Source organism: Bombina bombina, chromosome 1 (assembly GCF_027579735.1).
Source record: "Bombina bombina isolate aBomBom1 chromosome 1, aBomBom1.pri, whole genome shotgun sequence".
NCBI classification, from domain to species: domain Eukaryota; kingdom Metazoa; phylum Chordata; class Amphibia; order Anura; family Bombinatoridae; genus Bombina; species Bombina bombina.
The window spans coordinates 249,420,487-249,436,916 of NC_069499.1; the positions used below are offsets into that span (position 1 = coordinate 249,420,487).

The window sequence follows — 16,430 nt, forward strand, 5'->3', positions numbered from 1 at the left end:
TGGAGGCTGTATAAGACATGCTGCAGTTTATTACAGATCAGTAGTTGGAAACTGTGTGAGACATGCTGCAGTGTCTTACAGATCAGTAGTTGGAAGCTGTGTGAGATATGCTGCAGTGTATTACAGATCAGTAGTTGGAGGCTGTGTGAGACATGCTGCAGTGTATTACAGATCAGTAGTTGGAAGCTGTGTGAGATATGCTGCAGTGTCTTACAGATCAGTAGTTGGAGGCTGTGTGAGACATGCTGCAGTGTATTACAGATCAGTAGTTGGAAGCTGTGTGAGATATGCTGCAGTGTCTTACAGATCAGTAGTTGGAAACTGTGTGAGACATGCTGCATTGTTTTACAGATCAGTAGTTGGAAGCTGTGTGAGACATGCTGCAGTGTATTACAGATCAGTAGTTGGAAGCTGTGTGAGATATGCTGCAGTGTCTTACAGATCAGTTGTTGGAGGCTGTGTGAGACATGCTGCAGTGTATTACAGATCAGCAATTGGAGGCTGTGTGAGACATGCTGCAGTGTTTTACAGATCAGTTGTTGGAGGCTGTATGAGACATGCTACAGTGTATTACAGATCAGTAGTTGGAAGCTGTGTGAGACATGCTACAGTGTATTACAGATCAGTAGTTGGAGGCTGTGTGAGACATGCTGCATTGTCTTACAGATCAGTTGTTGGAGACTGTGTGAGACATGCTACAGTGTATTACAGATCAGTAGTTGGAGGCTGTATGAGACATGCTGCAGTGTATTACAGATCAGTAGTTGGAAACTGTGTGAGACATGCTGCAGTGTATTACAGATCAGTAGTTGGAAGCTGTGTGAGACATGCTGCAGTGTCTTACAGATCAGTAGTTGGAGGCTGTATGAGACATGCTGCAGTGTATTACAGATCAGTAGTTGGAAACTGTGTGAGACATGCTGCAGTGTATTACAGATCAGTAGTTGGAGGCTGTGTGAGACATGCTGCAATGTATTACAGATCAGTAGTTGGAAACTGTGTGAGACATGCTACAGTGTATTACAGATCAGTAGTTGGAGGCTGTGTGAGACATGCTGCAGTGTATTACAGATCAGTAGTTGGAGGCTGTGTGAGACATGCTGCATTGTCTTACAGATCAGTTGTTGGAGGCTGTGTGAGACATGCTGCAGTTTATTACAGATCAGTAGTTGGAAGCTGTGTGAGACATGCTGCAGTGTATTACAGATCAGTAGTTAGAAGCTGTGTAAGACATGCTACAGTGTATTACAGATCAGTAGTTGGAAGCTTTGTGAGACATGCTACAGTGTATTACAGATCAGTAGTTGGAAGGTATGTGAGACATGCTGCAGTGTCTTACAGATCAGTAGTTGGAAGCTGTGTGAGACATGCTACAGTGTATTAAAGATCAGTAGTTGGAGGTTGTGTGAGACATGCTGCAGTGTATTACAGATCAGTAGTTGAAAGCTGTGTGAGACATGCTACAGTATATTACAGATCAGTAGTTGGAGGCTGTGTGAGACATGCTGCAGTGTATTACAGATCAGTAGTTGGAAACTGTGTGAGACATGCTACAGTGTATTGCAGATCAGTAGTTGGAGGCTGTGTGACATGCTGCAGTGTATTACAGATCAGTAGTTGGAGGCTGTGTGAGACATGCTGCATTGTCTTACAGATCAGTTGTTGGAGGCTGTGTGAAACATGCTACAGTGTATTACAGATCAGTAGTTGGAAGCTTTGTGAGACATGCTAAAGTTATTACAGATCAGTAGTTGGAGGCTGTGTGACATGCTGCAGTGTATTACAGATCAGTAGTTGGAGGCTGTGTGAGACATGCTGCATTGTCTTACAGATCAGTTGTTGGAGGCTGTGTGAGACATGCTACAGTGTATTACAGATCAGTAGTTGGAAGGTATGTGAGACATGCTGCAGTGTCTTACAGATCAGTAGTTGGAAGCTGTGTGAGACATGCTACAGTGTATTAAAGATCAGTAGTTGGAGGTTGTGTGAGACATGCTGCAGTGTATTACAGATCAGTAGTTGGAGGCTGTGTGAGACATGCTGCAGTGTCTTACAGATCAGTTGTAGGAGGCTGTGTGAGACATGCTACAATTTATTACAGATCAGTAGTTGGAAGCTGTGTGAGACATGCTACAGTATATTACAGATCAGTAGTTGGAGGCTGTGTGAGACATGCTGCAGTGTATTACAGATCAGTAGTTGGAAGCTGTGTGAGACATGCTGCAGTGTATTACAGATCAGTAGTTGGAGGCTGTGTGAGACATGTTGCAGTGCCTTACAAATCAGTAGTTGGAAGCTGTGTGAGACATGCTTCAGTGTATTACAGATCAGTAGTTGGAAGCTGTGTGAGACATGCTGCAGTGTCTTACAGATCAGTAGTTGGAAGTTGTGTGAAACATGTTGCAGTGTCTTACAAATCAGTAGTTGGAAGCTGTGTGAGACATGCTGCAGTGTCTTACAGATCAGTAGTTGGAAGCTGTGTGAAACATGCTGCGGTGTCTTACAGATCAGTAGTTGGAAGCTGTGTGAAACATGCTGCGGTGTCTTACAGATCAGTAGTTGGAAGCTGTGTAAGACATGCTGCACTCTATTACAGATCAGTAGTTGGAAGCTGTGTAAGACATGCTGCGTTGTATTACAGATCAGTAGTTGGAAACTGTGTGAGACATGCTGCAGTGTCTTACAAATCAGTAGTTGGAAGATGTGTGAGACATGCTCCAGTGTATTACAGATCAGTAGTTAGAAGCTGTGTGAGACATGCTGCAGTGTATTACAGATCAGTATTTGGAAGGTATGTGAGACATGCTGCAATGTCTTACAACTCAGTGGTTGGAGGCTGTTTGAGACATGCTGCAGTGTATTACAGATCAGTAGTTGGAAGCTATGTGAGACATGCTGCAGTGTCTTACAGATCAGTAGTTGGAAACTGTGTGAGACATGCTACAGTGTATTACAGATCAGTAGTTGGAGGCTGTTGGAGACATGCTGCAGTGTATTACAGATCAGTAGTTGGAGGCTGTGTGAGACATGCTGCATTGTCTTACAGATAAGTTGTTGGAGCCTGTGTGAGACATGCTACAGTGTATTACAGATCAGTAGTTGGAAGCTGTGTGAGACATGCTGCAGTGTATTACAGATCAGTAGTTGGAAGGTATGTGAGACATGCTGAAGTGTCTTACAGATCAGTAGTTGGAAGCTGTGTGAGACATGCTACAGTGTATTAAAGATCAGTAGTTGGAGGTTGTGTGAGACATGCTGCAGAGTATTACAGATCAGTAGTTGGAGGCTGTGTGAGACATGCTGCAGTGTCTTACAGATCAGTTGTTGGAGGCTGTGTGAGACATGCTACAGTTTAGTACAGATCAGTAGTTGGAAGCTGTGTGAGACATGCTACAGTATATTACAGATCAGTAGTTGGAGGCTGTGTGAGACATGCTGCAGTGTATTACAGATCAGTAGTTGGAAGCTGTGTGAGACATGCTGCAGTGTATTACAGATCAGTAGTTGGAGGCTGTGTGAGACATGTTGCAGTGTCTTACAAATCAGTAGTTGGAAGCTGTGTGAGACATGCTTCAGTGTATTACAGATCAGTAGTTGGAAGCTGTGTGAGACATGCTGCAGTGTCTTACAAATCAGTAGTTGGAAGTTGTGTGAGACATGTTGCAGTGTCTTACAAATCAGTAGTTGGAAGCTGTGTGAGACATGCTTCAGTGTATTACAGATCAGTAGTTGGAAGCTGTGTGAGACATGCTGCAGTGTCTTACAGATCAGTAGTTGGAAGCTGTGTGAAACATGCTGCAGTGTCTTACAGATCAGTAGTTGGAAGCTGTGTGAAACATGCTGCGGTGTTTTACAGATCAGTAGTTAGAAGCTGTGTGAGACATGCTGCAGTGTATTACAGATCAGTATTTGGAAGGTATGTGAGACATGCTGCAATGTCTTACAGTGCATTACATATCAGTAGTTGGAAGCTGTGTGAGACATGCTGTAGTGTATTACAGATCAGTAGTTGGAAGCTGTGTGAGACATGCTGCAGTGTATTACAGATCAGTAATTGGAAGCTGTGTGAGACATGCTGCAGTGTATTACAGATCAGTAGTTGGAAGCTGTGTGAGACATGCTACAGTGTATTACAGATCAGTATTTGGAAGGTATGTGAGACATGCTGCAATGTCTTACAGCTCAGTAGTTGGAGGCTGTTTGAGACATGCTGCAGTGTATTACAGATCAGTAGTTGGAAGCTATGTGAGACATGCTGCAGTGTCTTACAGGTCAGTAGTTGGAAGCTATGTGAGACATGCTGCAGTGTCTTACAGATCAGTAGTTGGAAACTATGTGAGACATGCTGCAGTGTCGTCTTACAGATCAGTAGTTGGAAGGTGTGTGAAACATGCTGCAGTGTCTTACACATCAGTAGTTGGAAACTGTGTGAGACATGCTGCAGTGCATTACATATCAGTAGTTGGAAGCTGTGTGAGACATGCTGCAGTGTATTACAGATCAGTAGTTGGAAGCTGTGTGAGACATGCTGCAGTGCATTACATATCAGTAGTGGGAAGCTGTGTGAGACATGCTGCAGTGCATTACATATCAGTAGTTGGAAGCTGTGTGAGACATGCTGCAGTGTATTACAGATCAGTAATTGGAAGATGCGTGAGACATGCTGCAGTGTGTTACAGATCAGTAGTTTGAAGCTGTGTGAGACATGCTGCAGTGTATTACAGATCAGTAGTTGGAAGGTATGTGAGACATGCTGCAGTGTCTTACAGATCAGTAGTTGGACATTGTGTGAGACATGCTGCAGTGTATTACAGATCAGTAGTTGGAAGCTATGTGAGACATGCTGCAGTGTCTTACAGATCAGTAGTTGGAAACTGTGTGAGACATGCTACAGTGTATTACAGATCAGTAGTTGGAGGCTGTGTGAGACATGCTGCAGTGTATTACAGATCAGTAGTTGGAGGCTGTGTGAGACATGCTGCATTGTCTTACAGATCAGTTGTTGGAGGCTGTGTGAGACATGCTACAGTGTATTACAGATCAGTAGTTGGAAGGTATGTGAGACATGCTGAAGTGTCTTACAGATCAGTAGTTGGAAGCTGTGTGAGACATGCTACAGTGTATTAAAAATCAGTAGTTGGAGGTTGTGTGAGACATGCTGCAGTGTATTACAGATCAGTAGTTGGAGGCTGTGTGAGACATGCTGCAGTGTCTTACAGATCAGTTGTTGGAGGCTGTGTGAGACATGCTACAGTTTATTACAGATCAGTAGTTGGAAGCTGTGTGAGACATGCTACAGTATATTACAGATCAGTAGTTGGAGGCTGTGTGAGACATGCTGCAGTGTATTACAGATCAGTAGTTGGAAGCTGTGTGAGACATGCTGCAGTGTATTACAGATCAGTAGTTGGAGGCTGTGTGAGACATGTTGCAGTGTCTTACAAATCAGTAGTTGGAAGCTGTGTGAGACATGCTTCAGTGTATTACAGATCAGTAGTTGGAAGCTGTGTGAGACATGCTGCAGTGTCTTACAAATCAGTAGTTGGAAGTTGTGTGAGACATGTTGCAGTGTCTTACAAATCAGTAGTTGGAAGCTGTGTGAGACATGCTTCAGTGTATTACAGATCAGTAGTTGGAAGCTGTTTGAGACATGCTGCAGTGTCTTACAGATCAGTAGTTGGAAGCTGTGTGAGACATGCTGCAGTGTTTCACAGATCAGTAGTTGGAAGCTGTGTGAAACATGCTGCAGTGTCTTACAGATCAGTAGTTGGAAGCTGTGTGAAACATGCTGCGGTGTTTTACAGATCAGTAGTTAGAAGCTGTGTGAGACATGCTGCAGTGTATTACAGATCAGTATTTGGAAGGTATGTGAGACATGCTGCAATGTCTTACAGTGCATTACATATCAGTAGTTGGAAGCTGTGTGAGACATGCTGCAGTGTATTACAGATCAGTAGTAGGAAGCTGTGTGAGACATGCTGCAGTGTATTACAGATCAGTAATTGGAAGCTGTGTGAGACATGCTGCAGTGTATTACAGATCAGTAGTTGGAAGCTGTGTGAGACATGCTACAGTGTATTACAGATCAGTATTTGGAAGGTATGTGAGACATGCTGCAATGTCTTACAGCTCAGTAGTTGGAGGCTGTTTGAGACATGCTGCAGTGTATTACAGATCAGTAGTTGGAAGCTGTGTGAGACATGCTGCAGTGTCTTACAGGTCAGTAGTTGGAAGCTATGTGAGACATGCTGCAGTGTCTTACAGATCAGTAGTTGGAAACTATGTGAGACATGCTGCAGTGTCGTCTTACAGATCAGTAGTTGGAAGGTGTGTGAAACATGCTGCAGTGTCTTACAGATCAGTAGTTGGAAACTATGTGAGACATGCTGCAGTGCATTACATATCAGTAGTTGGAAGCTGTGTGAGACATGCTGCAGTGTATTACAGATCAGTAGTTGGAAGCTGTGTGAGACATGCTGCAGTGCATTACATATCAGTAGTTGGAAGCTGTGTGAGACATGCTGCAGTGCATTACATATCAGTAGTTGGAAGCTGTGTGAGACATGCTGCAGTGTATTACAGATCAGTAATTGGAAGATGCGTGAGACATGCTGCAGTGTATTACAGATCAGTAGTTTGAAGCTGTGTGAGATATGCTGCAGTGTATTACAGATCAGTAGTTGGAAGGTATGTGAGACATGCTGCAGTGTCTTACAGATCAGTAGTTGGACATTGTGTGAGACATGCTGCAGTGTCTTACAAATGAGTAGTTGGAAGCTGTGTGAGACATGCTTCAGTGTATTACAGATAAGTAGTTGGAAGCTGTGTGAGACATGCTGCAGTGTATTACAGATCAGTAGTTGGAAGCTGTGTGAGACATGCTTCAGTGTATTACAGATCAGTAGTTAGAAGCTGTGTGAGACATGCTGCAGTGTATTACAGATCAGTATTTGGAAGGTATGTGAGACATGCTGCAGTGTCTTACAGCTCAGTAGTTGGAGGCTGTGTGAGACATGCTGCAGTGTATTACAGATCAGTAGTTGGAAGCTATGTGAGACATGCTGCAGTGTCTTACAGATCAGTAGTTGGAAGCTATGTGAGACATGCTGCAGTGTCTTACAGATCAGTAGTTGGAAACTATGTGAGACATGCTGCAGTGTCTTACAGATCAGTAGTTGGAAGCTGTGAGAAACATGCTGCAGTGTCTTACAGATCAGTAGTTGGAAACTGTGTGAGACATGCTGCAGTGCATTACATATCAGTAGTTGGAAGCTGTGTGAGACATGCTGCAGTGTATTACAGATTAGTAGTTGGAAGCTGTGTGAGACATGCTGCAGTGTATTACAGATCAGTAATTGGAAGCTGTGTGAGACATGCTGCAGCGTATTACAGATCAGTAGTTGGAAGCTGTGTGAGACATGCTGCAGTGTATTACAGATCAGTAATTGGAAGCTGTGTGAGACATGCTGCAGTGTATTACAGATCAGTAGTTGGAAGCTGTGTGAGACATGCTGCAGTGTATTACAGATCAGTAGTTGGAAGCTGTGTGAGACATGCTACAGTGTATTACAGATCAGTAGTTGGAAACTGTGTGAGACATGCTACAGTGTATTACAGGTCAGTAACTGGATTGCAGGTTGGTGGTTTCAGGCTCCCTGGGACTTGCTACAATGTTTGGTGCTCTGTGTAGCCTGTTACAGTTCTGTAGTTTTACGTTGTGTGAGGCAGATTGATTCTGTTATAATAAACCTTTTATGAAACATTCTGAACCAGATTTCTGTATTTTGCACCGTTCAAGTGGTTTCTTTTCTCTGGATTCTACTTAGTGATTCAAAAGACTCCTCTCTATTCAATGTGATTACCTCTTCAATGTTATCCTCAACAGTGGATAGTTGGTGAGCATTAAACTTGTCTTTATGATCTTCCTCTCCTGGTGTTTTCTCTCCACTGCTGACTTCTCTTCTCTGTGGGGGAATCAGCTTCTTCATCCTTGCACTGAACCTCCACTTGTGCACAAATCACTGCATGATTCCTCTGGGCAACTCATTTGTGTTTTACTGCAAATGTTAGCTGCTTTGTCTGGTCTACTTGCTGTGAGATTTACTTTTCTGCCTGGCCTCTCTTACTATCTTGTCAGCTCTACAAATCTCTTTGAGTTTTTTTTTTTAACAAAATGGAATTATCCTCCTATGATAACTTTTCACTCTATATCTCAGTTTTAAATGTTCTTAGAATAGTTTGTATACTAATCACAATTCAAGATTCTTCTTATACTGTTTTGTTATGCTCATTTTTCTATTCATGCATTCACATTTATAGATTTTTACTTTCTTTTAAAAGGCCAGACCAGATCTCTAGAATTTCTGTCCATACACCCCTGACTGTATCATATATATATCTATATATATATATATATATATATATATATATATATATATATTGTATATATATATGGCTCTGACAAAGATGGTTATCCTGACTAAGTATCTGACAGTAGGACAGGTTCAGACACTCCTTTTTGCTTTCTAATGAAGGGTATGTATGGTCTACTGAGAATACAATATAAAGAAAGGTACCAACTGTCTGATTGCTCCTGGATGCTTATTTTCAGGACATAGTTCTGTAGATTTGGGTTTAAATCTACTATAGAGTGATGATATCTGAATGCACCTTATCAGGAAAGGCTCAGTTAATCCTAGGCTTTTTTTCTAATAGAGGTTAACTTCCTGACTACCCATAACTCTAATGACTGTGATCCAAAAAGTCACAAAGCACTATTTATTTATAAATCACATTTATATATACTCCTTGAATTAAGGTGATCTGTTTAGTATATGGGCACATGACATACCTATTTTCACAGTATATAATATTGAGGTCCATGTTGACCCGGGTTACAAACATGTGGCAGTCAATTCGGACTTCATTGATTGTTGGGGGAGGAAGCGCATGAGCAACAACTACGAGACCCATCACCTGGCCAGAACCAGAACGTCCATGAGACAAAGACACGCGGAGCCGAAGCCGTCCTGTCACATGAATCACCTGAAATCACACAGAATACAACATCAGCCATTTGTCAAAAAAAATACAAGGTAATTAGACAGAAAAATATAAGAAATTATCGAGTCAGATAATAGAAAGAATGTAGATAAAGCAGATTTCAGAAAAAAGAGTGAAGGTGGTAGGTAGGTTAGTCTAACGGTAAAAAAGAAAAGCCAGTGCAAATATGTTTAGTGTGTCAGATTTATAACGCTAAAATGTGATATCAATATTTTATTTACCATTGTTGCCTTTATAGAGATTATATTAACCTGTAACTATATATAGTCAAGAAGAAAAAAGTGAAAATATTGTTAAGTTAAATTAAAGCTGTCAGCTTTACTTCATAGATAATGCTATATTTAGATGTGACTATATATTTAGGTTTGTATATATGTACATCTGTATGTACAATGGTAGCAGGCAAATGTTTAACAGGTATTCTACCTATCACATTACATAGCTGCTTAGACAAAAATCCCTTTACCAATAAGCTGCAAAAAATGGAAAAGATCATCATAGATCATAACAAAATATGACTTAAGTGCCTCTAAATGCAATGCAGCATCAGGAACCTAAAGATATAAATCATGAACCACATATCAGCATCAGAACACAATGATGTTAGTCATATACCACAAAGCAGCACAAGAACCTAAATATATATTATGTACCACCATAGAAGCATCAGAAAAAGGCCGAAGTTCAAATATCACGTCAACGCATTCCTCCAGTCCTTTTTCCCCCCTAACACCTGAGACCTCATCTTTCAGCCCTTATAAGTTTTTTTTTTATTACATATTTTTTATTACAACTTGCATAGGCAGACGGTAATAGCAATCAATTAAGCAAAGATTATAATTCTGGAATATTACAAAATCCAAAGATGTCCATTGTTTTTAATTTAAAATGTCCATTGTGTTCGTTCATGCGCAACAAGCGTGCAGGTTCTCCGAAGAACATTAGAGTTCTATGCCGTGTGCATGTCAAGTGCTTGCCAGAACTATATCATATCTCAGCAAGCTGCCTATAATTCTAAATCAAGTAAAACAAACAACAAGAAGGTATCTTGGGGATAGTAAAACTATTAATATGTGGTACCACAGTGTTGCACCAAGGAAGATTATTACACCAGTAAATTTAGTAGAATAGACAGTTGGAGAGAAGGGGGATATAAACCAATTGCCTTATGTTGTTTAGTTATAGAGGGGATAGGAGATTAGGGAATTGTTTGTTTACTGATTTGTTTGAGATTCCCAAAGGTACATTATGTTCTTATAACTTTTTTATGCAATTTTTTTTTTAAATAATGTTTATCAAGACAGTTTTATTATGAGTGTAACTCTACTTTTAAAGGGACAGTCTAGGCTAAAATAAACTTTCATGATTCAGATAGAGCATGTAATTTTAAACAATTTTCCAATTTACTTTTATCACCAATTTTGCTTTGTTCTCTTGGTATTCTTAGTTGAAAGCTTAACCTAGGAGGTTCATATGCTAATTTCTTAGACCTTGAAGCCCACCTCTTTCAGATTGCATTTTAACAGTTTTTCACCACTAGAGGGTGTTAGTTCACATATTTCATATAGATAACACTGTGCTCGTGCACGTGAAGTAATCTGGGAGCAGGCACTGATTGGCTAGACTGCAAGTCTGTCAAAAGAACTGAAAAAAGGGGCAGTTTGCAGAGGCTTAGATACAAGATAATCACAGAGGTTAAAAGTATATTATTATAACTGTGTTGGTTATCCAAAACTGGGAAATGGGTAATAAAGGGATTATCTATCTTTTAAAACAATAAAAATTCTGGTGTAGACTGTCCCTTTAAATGTATTTTTTTTAATGTTTTTTGTCCCACTTTTTAGAAGAGCATAACAGTTAACCAGATCTCTGAAGTTGCGCTATTCTGATGCATGTTAAATTCAATTGCGCTCAAAATGCACGCTGCTTCTGACGCGCACAAAGAGCCACGATATACCCCTTTTTCGCTGGAACGCAACATTTAGCACGCCACTCGTAATCTAGCCCAATATAAAGTCCCTGCTTTGTGATAATTATTGGCAGGTAGTATGGGGATTAGACCCCTACAATGCATGGGTTAATGACTATAATGTGGTTATATTCCTGCTATATGTATTTGTTACCCTTTACACTGTGTGTTACTCCAACCGATTAAATCCCTGTACTGTGGGTGTCACCAGGGATAAAGGGATTAAATCCCTGAACTATGTTTGTTACTGGCAATAACAGATGAAATACCTGCATTGTGGGTGTTACTGGTAATAAGGCATTATATTCCTTTACATTTGAGATTTTTCTTACAATAAGGGATTATAGCCCTGCCCTATGTGTGTTAATAACAATAAAGGATTAAATCTCTGAATTATGGATGTTACTGACAATAACGGATTAAATCCCTGCATTGTGGTTGTTACTGACAAAATAGGGGTTACATCCCTGCACTGTGTGTGTTACTGGCAATAAGGGATTATATACCTGCACTTTGAGTGTTACTGGCAATAAAGTATTACATCACTGCACTGTGGTGCTACTTTCAATAAAGAGATTAAATCCCTGCACTGTGGCTTTGTTGACAATAAAATATTATACCTCTGCACAGTGGGTGCTGGCTGTAATGGATTAAATACCTGCATTGCTACTGGGATTACATTCCTACATTTTGGGATAGATTATAAGTGAGGCGCAAACGGTTTTGTGCTAGCGCAATCGTGTCTTTGCGAGCCATTTTCATTTAGCTGATATTACAAGTGGAGCGAAATTGCGATTGTGCTACCCTGCGGGATGGTAAATTTATCCCACCGTATAGGAGTTTTAAAGCTGCTCTATTTGTTTTAGTTGTGATTAGGGATCTCACGGAAGTGCCCTGGCTGCACCGACACTACCGCCCCCTAAAATGCAGCCTGACTGCCACAGCAGCCCACTGGGAAATCTCCCAGACCAGTCTGGCCCTGTGTGAGCTCAATGAGGACAAAATACATTGAGTCTGCTTAAATCAGCTCTTTTTTTCCTGTGCGCAGTTTGCACTGCATGGGACAAAAGAAGAGCTCCATTCAGGGACCTAAGCGTCTGAGCTGCATTAGCTGCTGCTGATTCCTCTACTGATGGCGGCCTGGGAGGCAAAAGCCTGGAAACAAGGAGGTTAAATCCATGAACTGAGTGTGTTACTAGCTATAAAAGGGTTAAATCCCTGCTCTGTGTATAAGTTTAGTGAGTAATATAAAGAAAATATTATGTAAAGTTGGCAAAGATGGGGAAAGAAGAGCTAAATATAGTATGAAATCTAATTATGCTCATGAAATTGTTACATTGCTTGATCATAATACTTTCTATATTACATATAAATATTAGTACTTAAAATCCAGTGAGTGCAAACCTATTGGATCTTTACTTGCTCTGATACTCTGGATATGCCCTTTGGGAATTTATAGCATCTATCCTCTTTATTTCAAAATCCTTTATTTCTTAGTCCCTTTTTCATTTTACTTTACCCAGCATCATTTAGTCATCTCTAACTCCCTACATATAAAATCTGCTGCTCTGAACTATTTCATCCCTTTCAATACGACCAGGCATGAGTAAGGGTTCCAGCACAGTCACATTAAATTGCTTATGTGAAATATCCTATCCTATATAGTCACTCATTGCGTTCAGCAGTAGGGTGCTGGGCCAGGGGAGGTCCCTGGAACTTCAGATGCTGACCAGCATACTCTAGTAGTAACAACCTTAAAGGGACATGAAGCCCAAAATATTTCTTTCATGATTTTCCAATTTAGTTACATTACCTAATTGCTTCATTATCTTGGTATCATTTGTTAAAGAAGCAATAATAGAAATACAAAAAGGTTAAGAAGGGAGTGCTAGATAAGCTATTCCTCAATACCCCTGTCTGGAAAAATAATAAATAAACCAGTAGTATTAAAAACGATTTACCTAAGTGGTAAAAACTGGGATAAATTAGCTGGGTGTGATTAAAAATGCAGAATACAATGAATGAAATTCAACCAATAAAACTCAACTGATAAAGCTCAAAATAAGAATTTATTGGTATAAACACATAGGTAAAACATAAATTTATAGGTAAAACATAAATTTAGAAGTAAGTTTAAAAAACATAATTTATGCTTACCTGATAAATTTATTTCTCTTGTAGTGTGTTCAGTCCACGGGTCATCCATTACTTATGGGATATATTCTCCTTCCCAACAGGAAGTTGCAAGAGGATCACCCAAGCAGAGCTGCTATATAGCTCCTCCCCTCACATGTCATATCCAGTCATTCGACCGAAACAAGACGAGAAAGGAGAAACTATAGGGTGCAGTGGTGACTGGAGTTATAATTTAAAATTTAGAACCTGCCTCAAATAGACAGGGCGGGCCGTGGACTGAACACACTACAAGAGAAATAAATTTATCAGGTAAGCATAAATTATGTTTTCTCTTGTTAAGTGTGTTCAGTCCACGGGTCATCCATTGCTTATGGGATACCAATACCAAAGCTAAAGTACACGGATGATGGGAGGGACAAGGCAGGAACATTAAACAGAAGGAACCACTGCCTGTAGAACCTTTCTCCCAAAAACAGCCTCCGAAGAAGCAAAAGTGTCAAATTTGTAAAATTTGGAAAAAGTATGAAGTGAAGACCAAGTTGCAGCCTTGCAAATCTGTTCAACAGAGGCCTCATTCTTAAAGGCCCAGGTGGAAGCCACAGCTCTAGTGGAATGAGCTGTAATTCTTTCAGGAGGCTGCTGTCCAGCAGTCTCATAGGCTAATCGTATTATGCTACGAAGCCAAAAAGAGAGAGAGGTAGCCAAAGCCTTTTGACCTCTCCTCTGTCCAGAGTAAACGACAAACAGGGAAGAAGTTTGTCGAAAATCTTTAGTTGCCTGTAAGTAGAACTTCAGGGCACGGACCACGTCTAGATTATGCAAAAGACGTTCCTTCTTTGAAGAAGGATTAGGACATAAGGATGGAACAACAATCTCTTGATTGATATTCTTGTTAGAAACAACCTTAGGTAAAAACCCAGGTTTAGTACGCAGGACTACCTTGTCTGAATGAAAGATCAGATAAGGAGAATCACAATGTAAGGCAGATAACTCAGAGACTCTTCGAGCCGAGGAAATAGCCATCAAAAACAGAACTTTCCAAGATAAAAGCTTAATATCAATGGAATGAAGGGGTTCAAACGGAACACCCTGAAGAACTTTAAGAACCAAGTTTAAGCTCCACGGAGGAGCAACAGCTTTAAACACAGGCTTAATCCTAGCCAAAGCCTGACAAAAAGCCTGGACGTCTGGATTCTCTGCCAGACGTTTGTGTAAAAGAATAGACAGAGCAGAAATCTGTCCCTTTAGTGAACTAGCGGATAAGCCCTTTTCTAAACCCTCTTGTAGAAAAGACAATATCCTAGGAATCCTAACCTTACTCCATGAGTAACTCTTGGATTCACACCAATATAAATATTTACGCCATATCTTGTGGTAAATTTTTCTGGTAACAGGTTTCCGAGCCTGTATTAATGTATCAATAACCGAATCCGAAAACCCACGCTTTGATAGACTCAAGCGTTCAATTTCCAAGCAGTCAGCCTCAGAGAAATTAGGTTTGGATGGTTGAAAGGACCCTGAATTAGAAGGTCCTGCCTCAGGGGTAGAGACCATGGTGGACAGGACGACATGTCCACTAGGTCTGTATACCAGGTCCTGCGTGGCCACGCAGGCGCTATCAGAATCACCGATGCTCTCTCCTGTTTGATCCTGGCAATCAGTCAAGGTAGCAACGGAAAAGGTGGAAACACATAAGCTATGTTGAAAACCCAAGGGGCTGCTAGCGCATCTACCAGCACCGCTCCCGGGTCCCTGGACCTGAATCCGTAACAAGGAAGCTTGGCGTTCTCGCGAGATGCCATGAGATCCAGATCCAGTTTGCCCCAACGATGAATCAGTTGAGCAAATACCTCCGGGTGAAGTTCCCACTCCCCCGGATGAAAAGTCTGGCGACTTAGAAAATCCGCCTCCCAGTTCTCCACGCCTGGGATGTAGATCGCTGACAGGTGGCAAGAGTGAGACTCTGCCCAGCGAATTATCTTCGAGACTTCCAACATCGCTAGGGAACTCCTGGTTCCCCCTTGATGATTGATGTAAGCCACAGTCGTGATGTTGTCCGACTGAAATCTGATGAACCTCAGTGTTGCTAACTGAGGCTAAGCTAGAAGAGCATTGAATATTGCTCTTAATTCTAGAATGTTTATTGGGAGGAGTTTCTCCTCCTGAGTCCACGATCCCTGAGACTTCAGGGAGTTCCAGACTGCTCCCCAGCCTAGTAGGCTGGCATCTGTTGTTACAATCGTCCAATCTGGTCTGCGAAAAGTCATTCCTTTGGACAGATGAACCCGTGACAACCACCAGAGAAGAGAATCTCTGGTCTCCTGGTCCAGATTTAGCAAAGGGGACAGATCTGAGTAATCCCCATTCCATTGACTTAGCATGCATAGTTGCAGCGGTCTGAGATGTAGGCGCGCAAATGGCACTATGTCCATTGCCGCGACCATTAAGCCGATTACTTCCATGCACTGAGCTACTGATGGGCTTGGAATGGAGTGAAGGACACGGCAAGCATTGAGAATCTTTGATAACCTAGACTCCGTCAGGTAAATCTTCATCTCTACAGAATCTATAAGAGTCCCTAGAAAAGGGACCCTTGTGAGTGGTAACAGAGAACTCTTTTCCACGTTCACTTTCCACCCATGCGACCTCAGAAATGCTAGAACTATCTCTGTATGAGACTTTGCAGTTTGAAAACTTGACGCTTGTATCAGAATGTCATCTAGGTACGGAGCCACCGCTATGCCTCGTGGTCTTAGTACCGCCAGAAGAGAGCCCAAAACCTTTGTAAAAATTCTCGGGGCCGTAGCTAATCCGAAGGGAAGCGTTACAAACTGGTAATGCCTGTCTAGAAAGGCAAACCTTAGGTACCGATAATGATCTTTGTGAATCGGTATGTGAAGGTAGGCATCCTTTAAATCCACTGTGGTCATATATTGACCCTCTTGGATCATGGGTAGGATGGTCCGAATGGTTTCCATCTTGAACGATGGAACCCTTAGGAATTTGTTTAAGATTTTTAAATCTAAGATTGGTCTGAAGGTTCCCTCTTTCTTGGGAACCACAAACAGATTTGAATAAAACCCTTGCCCCTGTTCCGTCCGCGGAACTGGGTGGATCACTCCCATTACTAAGAGGTCTTGTACACATTGTAGAAATGCCTCTTTCTTTACTAAATTTGTTGATAACCTTGACAGATGAAACCTCCCTTGTGGAGGAGAAGTTTTGAAATCCAGAAGGTATCCCTGAGATATAATCTCCAACG

At 41.3% G+C, this 16,430-nt stretch overlaps 1 protein-coding gene across 1 annotated transcript in view; it reads right to left on the reverse strand.

The window, feature by feature from the left end:
* NPAS3 (neuronal PAS domain protein 3) overlaps positions 1–16,430 on the reverse strand; it is a 535,722-nt gene that overhangs the window by 85,054 nt on the left and 434,238 nt on the right. Inside the window, exon 6 of the mRNA XM_053697924.1 lies at positions 8,852–9,045. Within this exon, the coding sequence (XP_053553899.1) occupies positions 8,852–9,045 (194 nt within the window). The remainder of the gene's footprint in view (positions 1–8,851; positions 9,046–16,430) is intronic.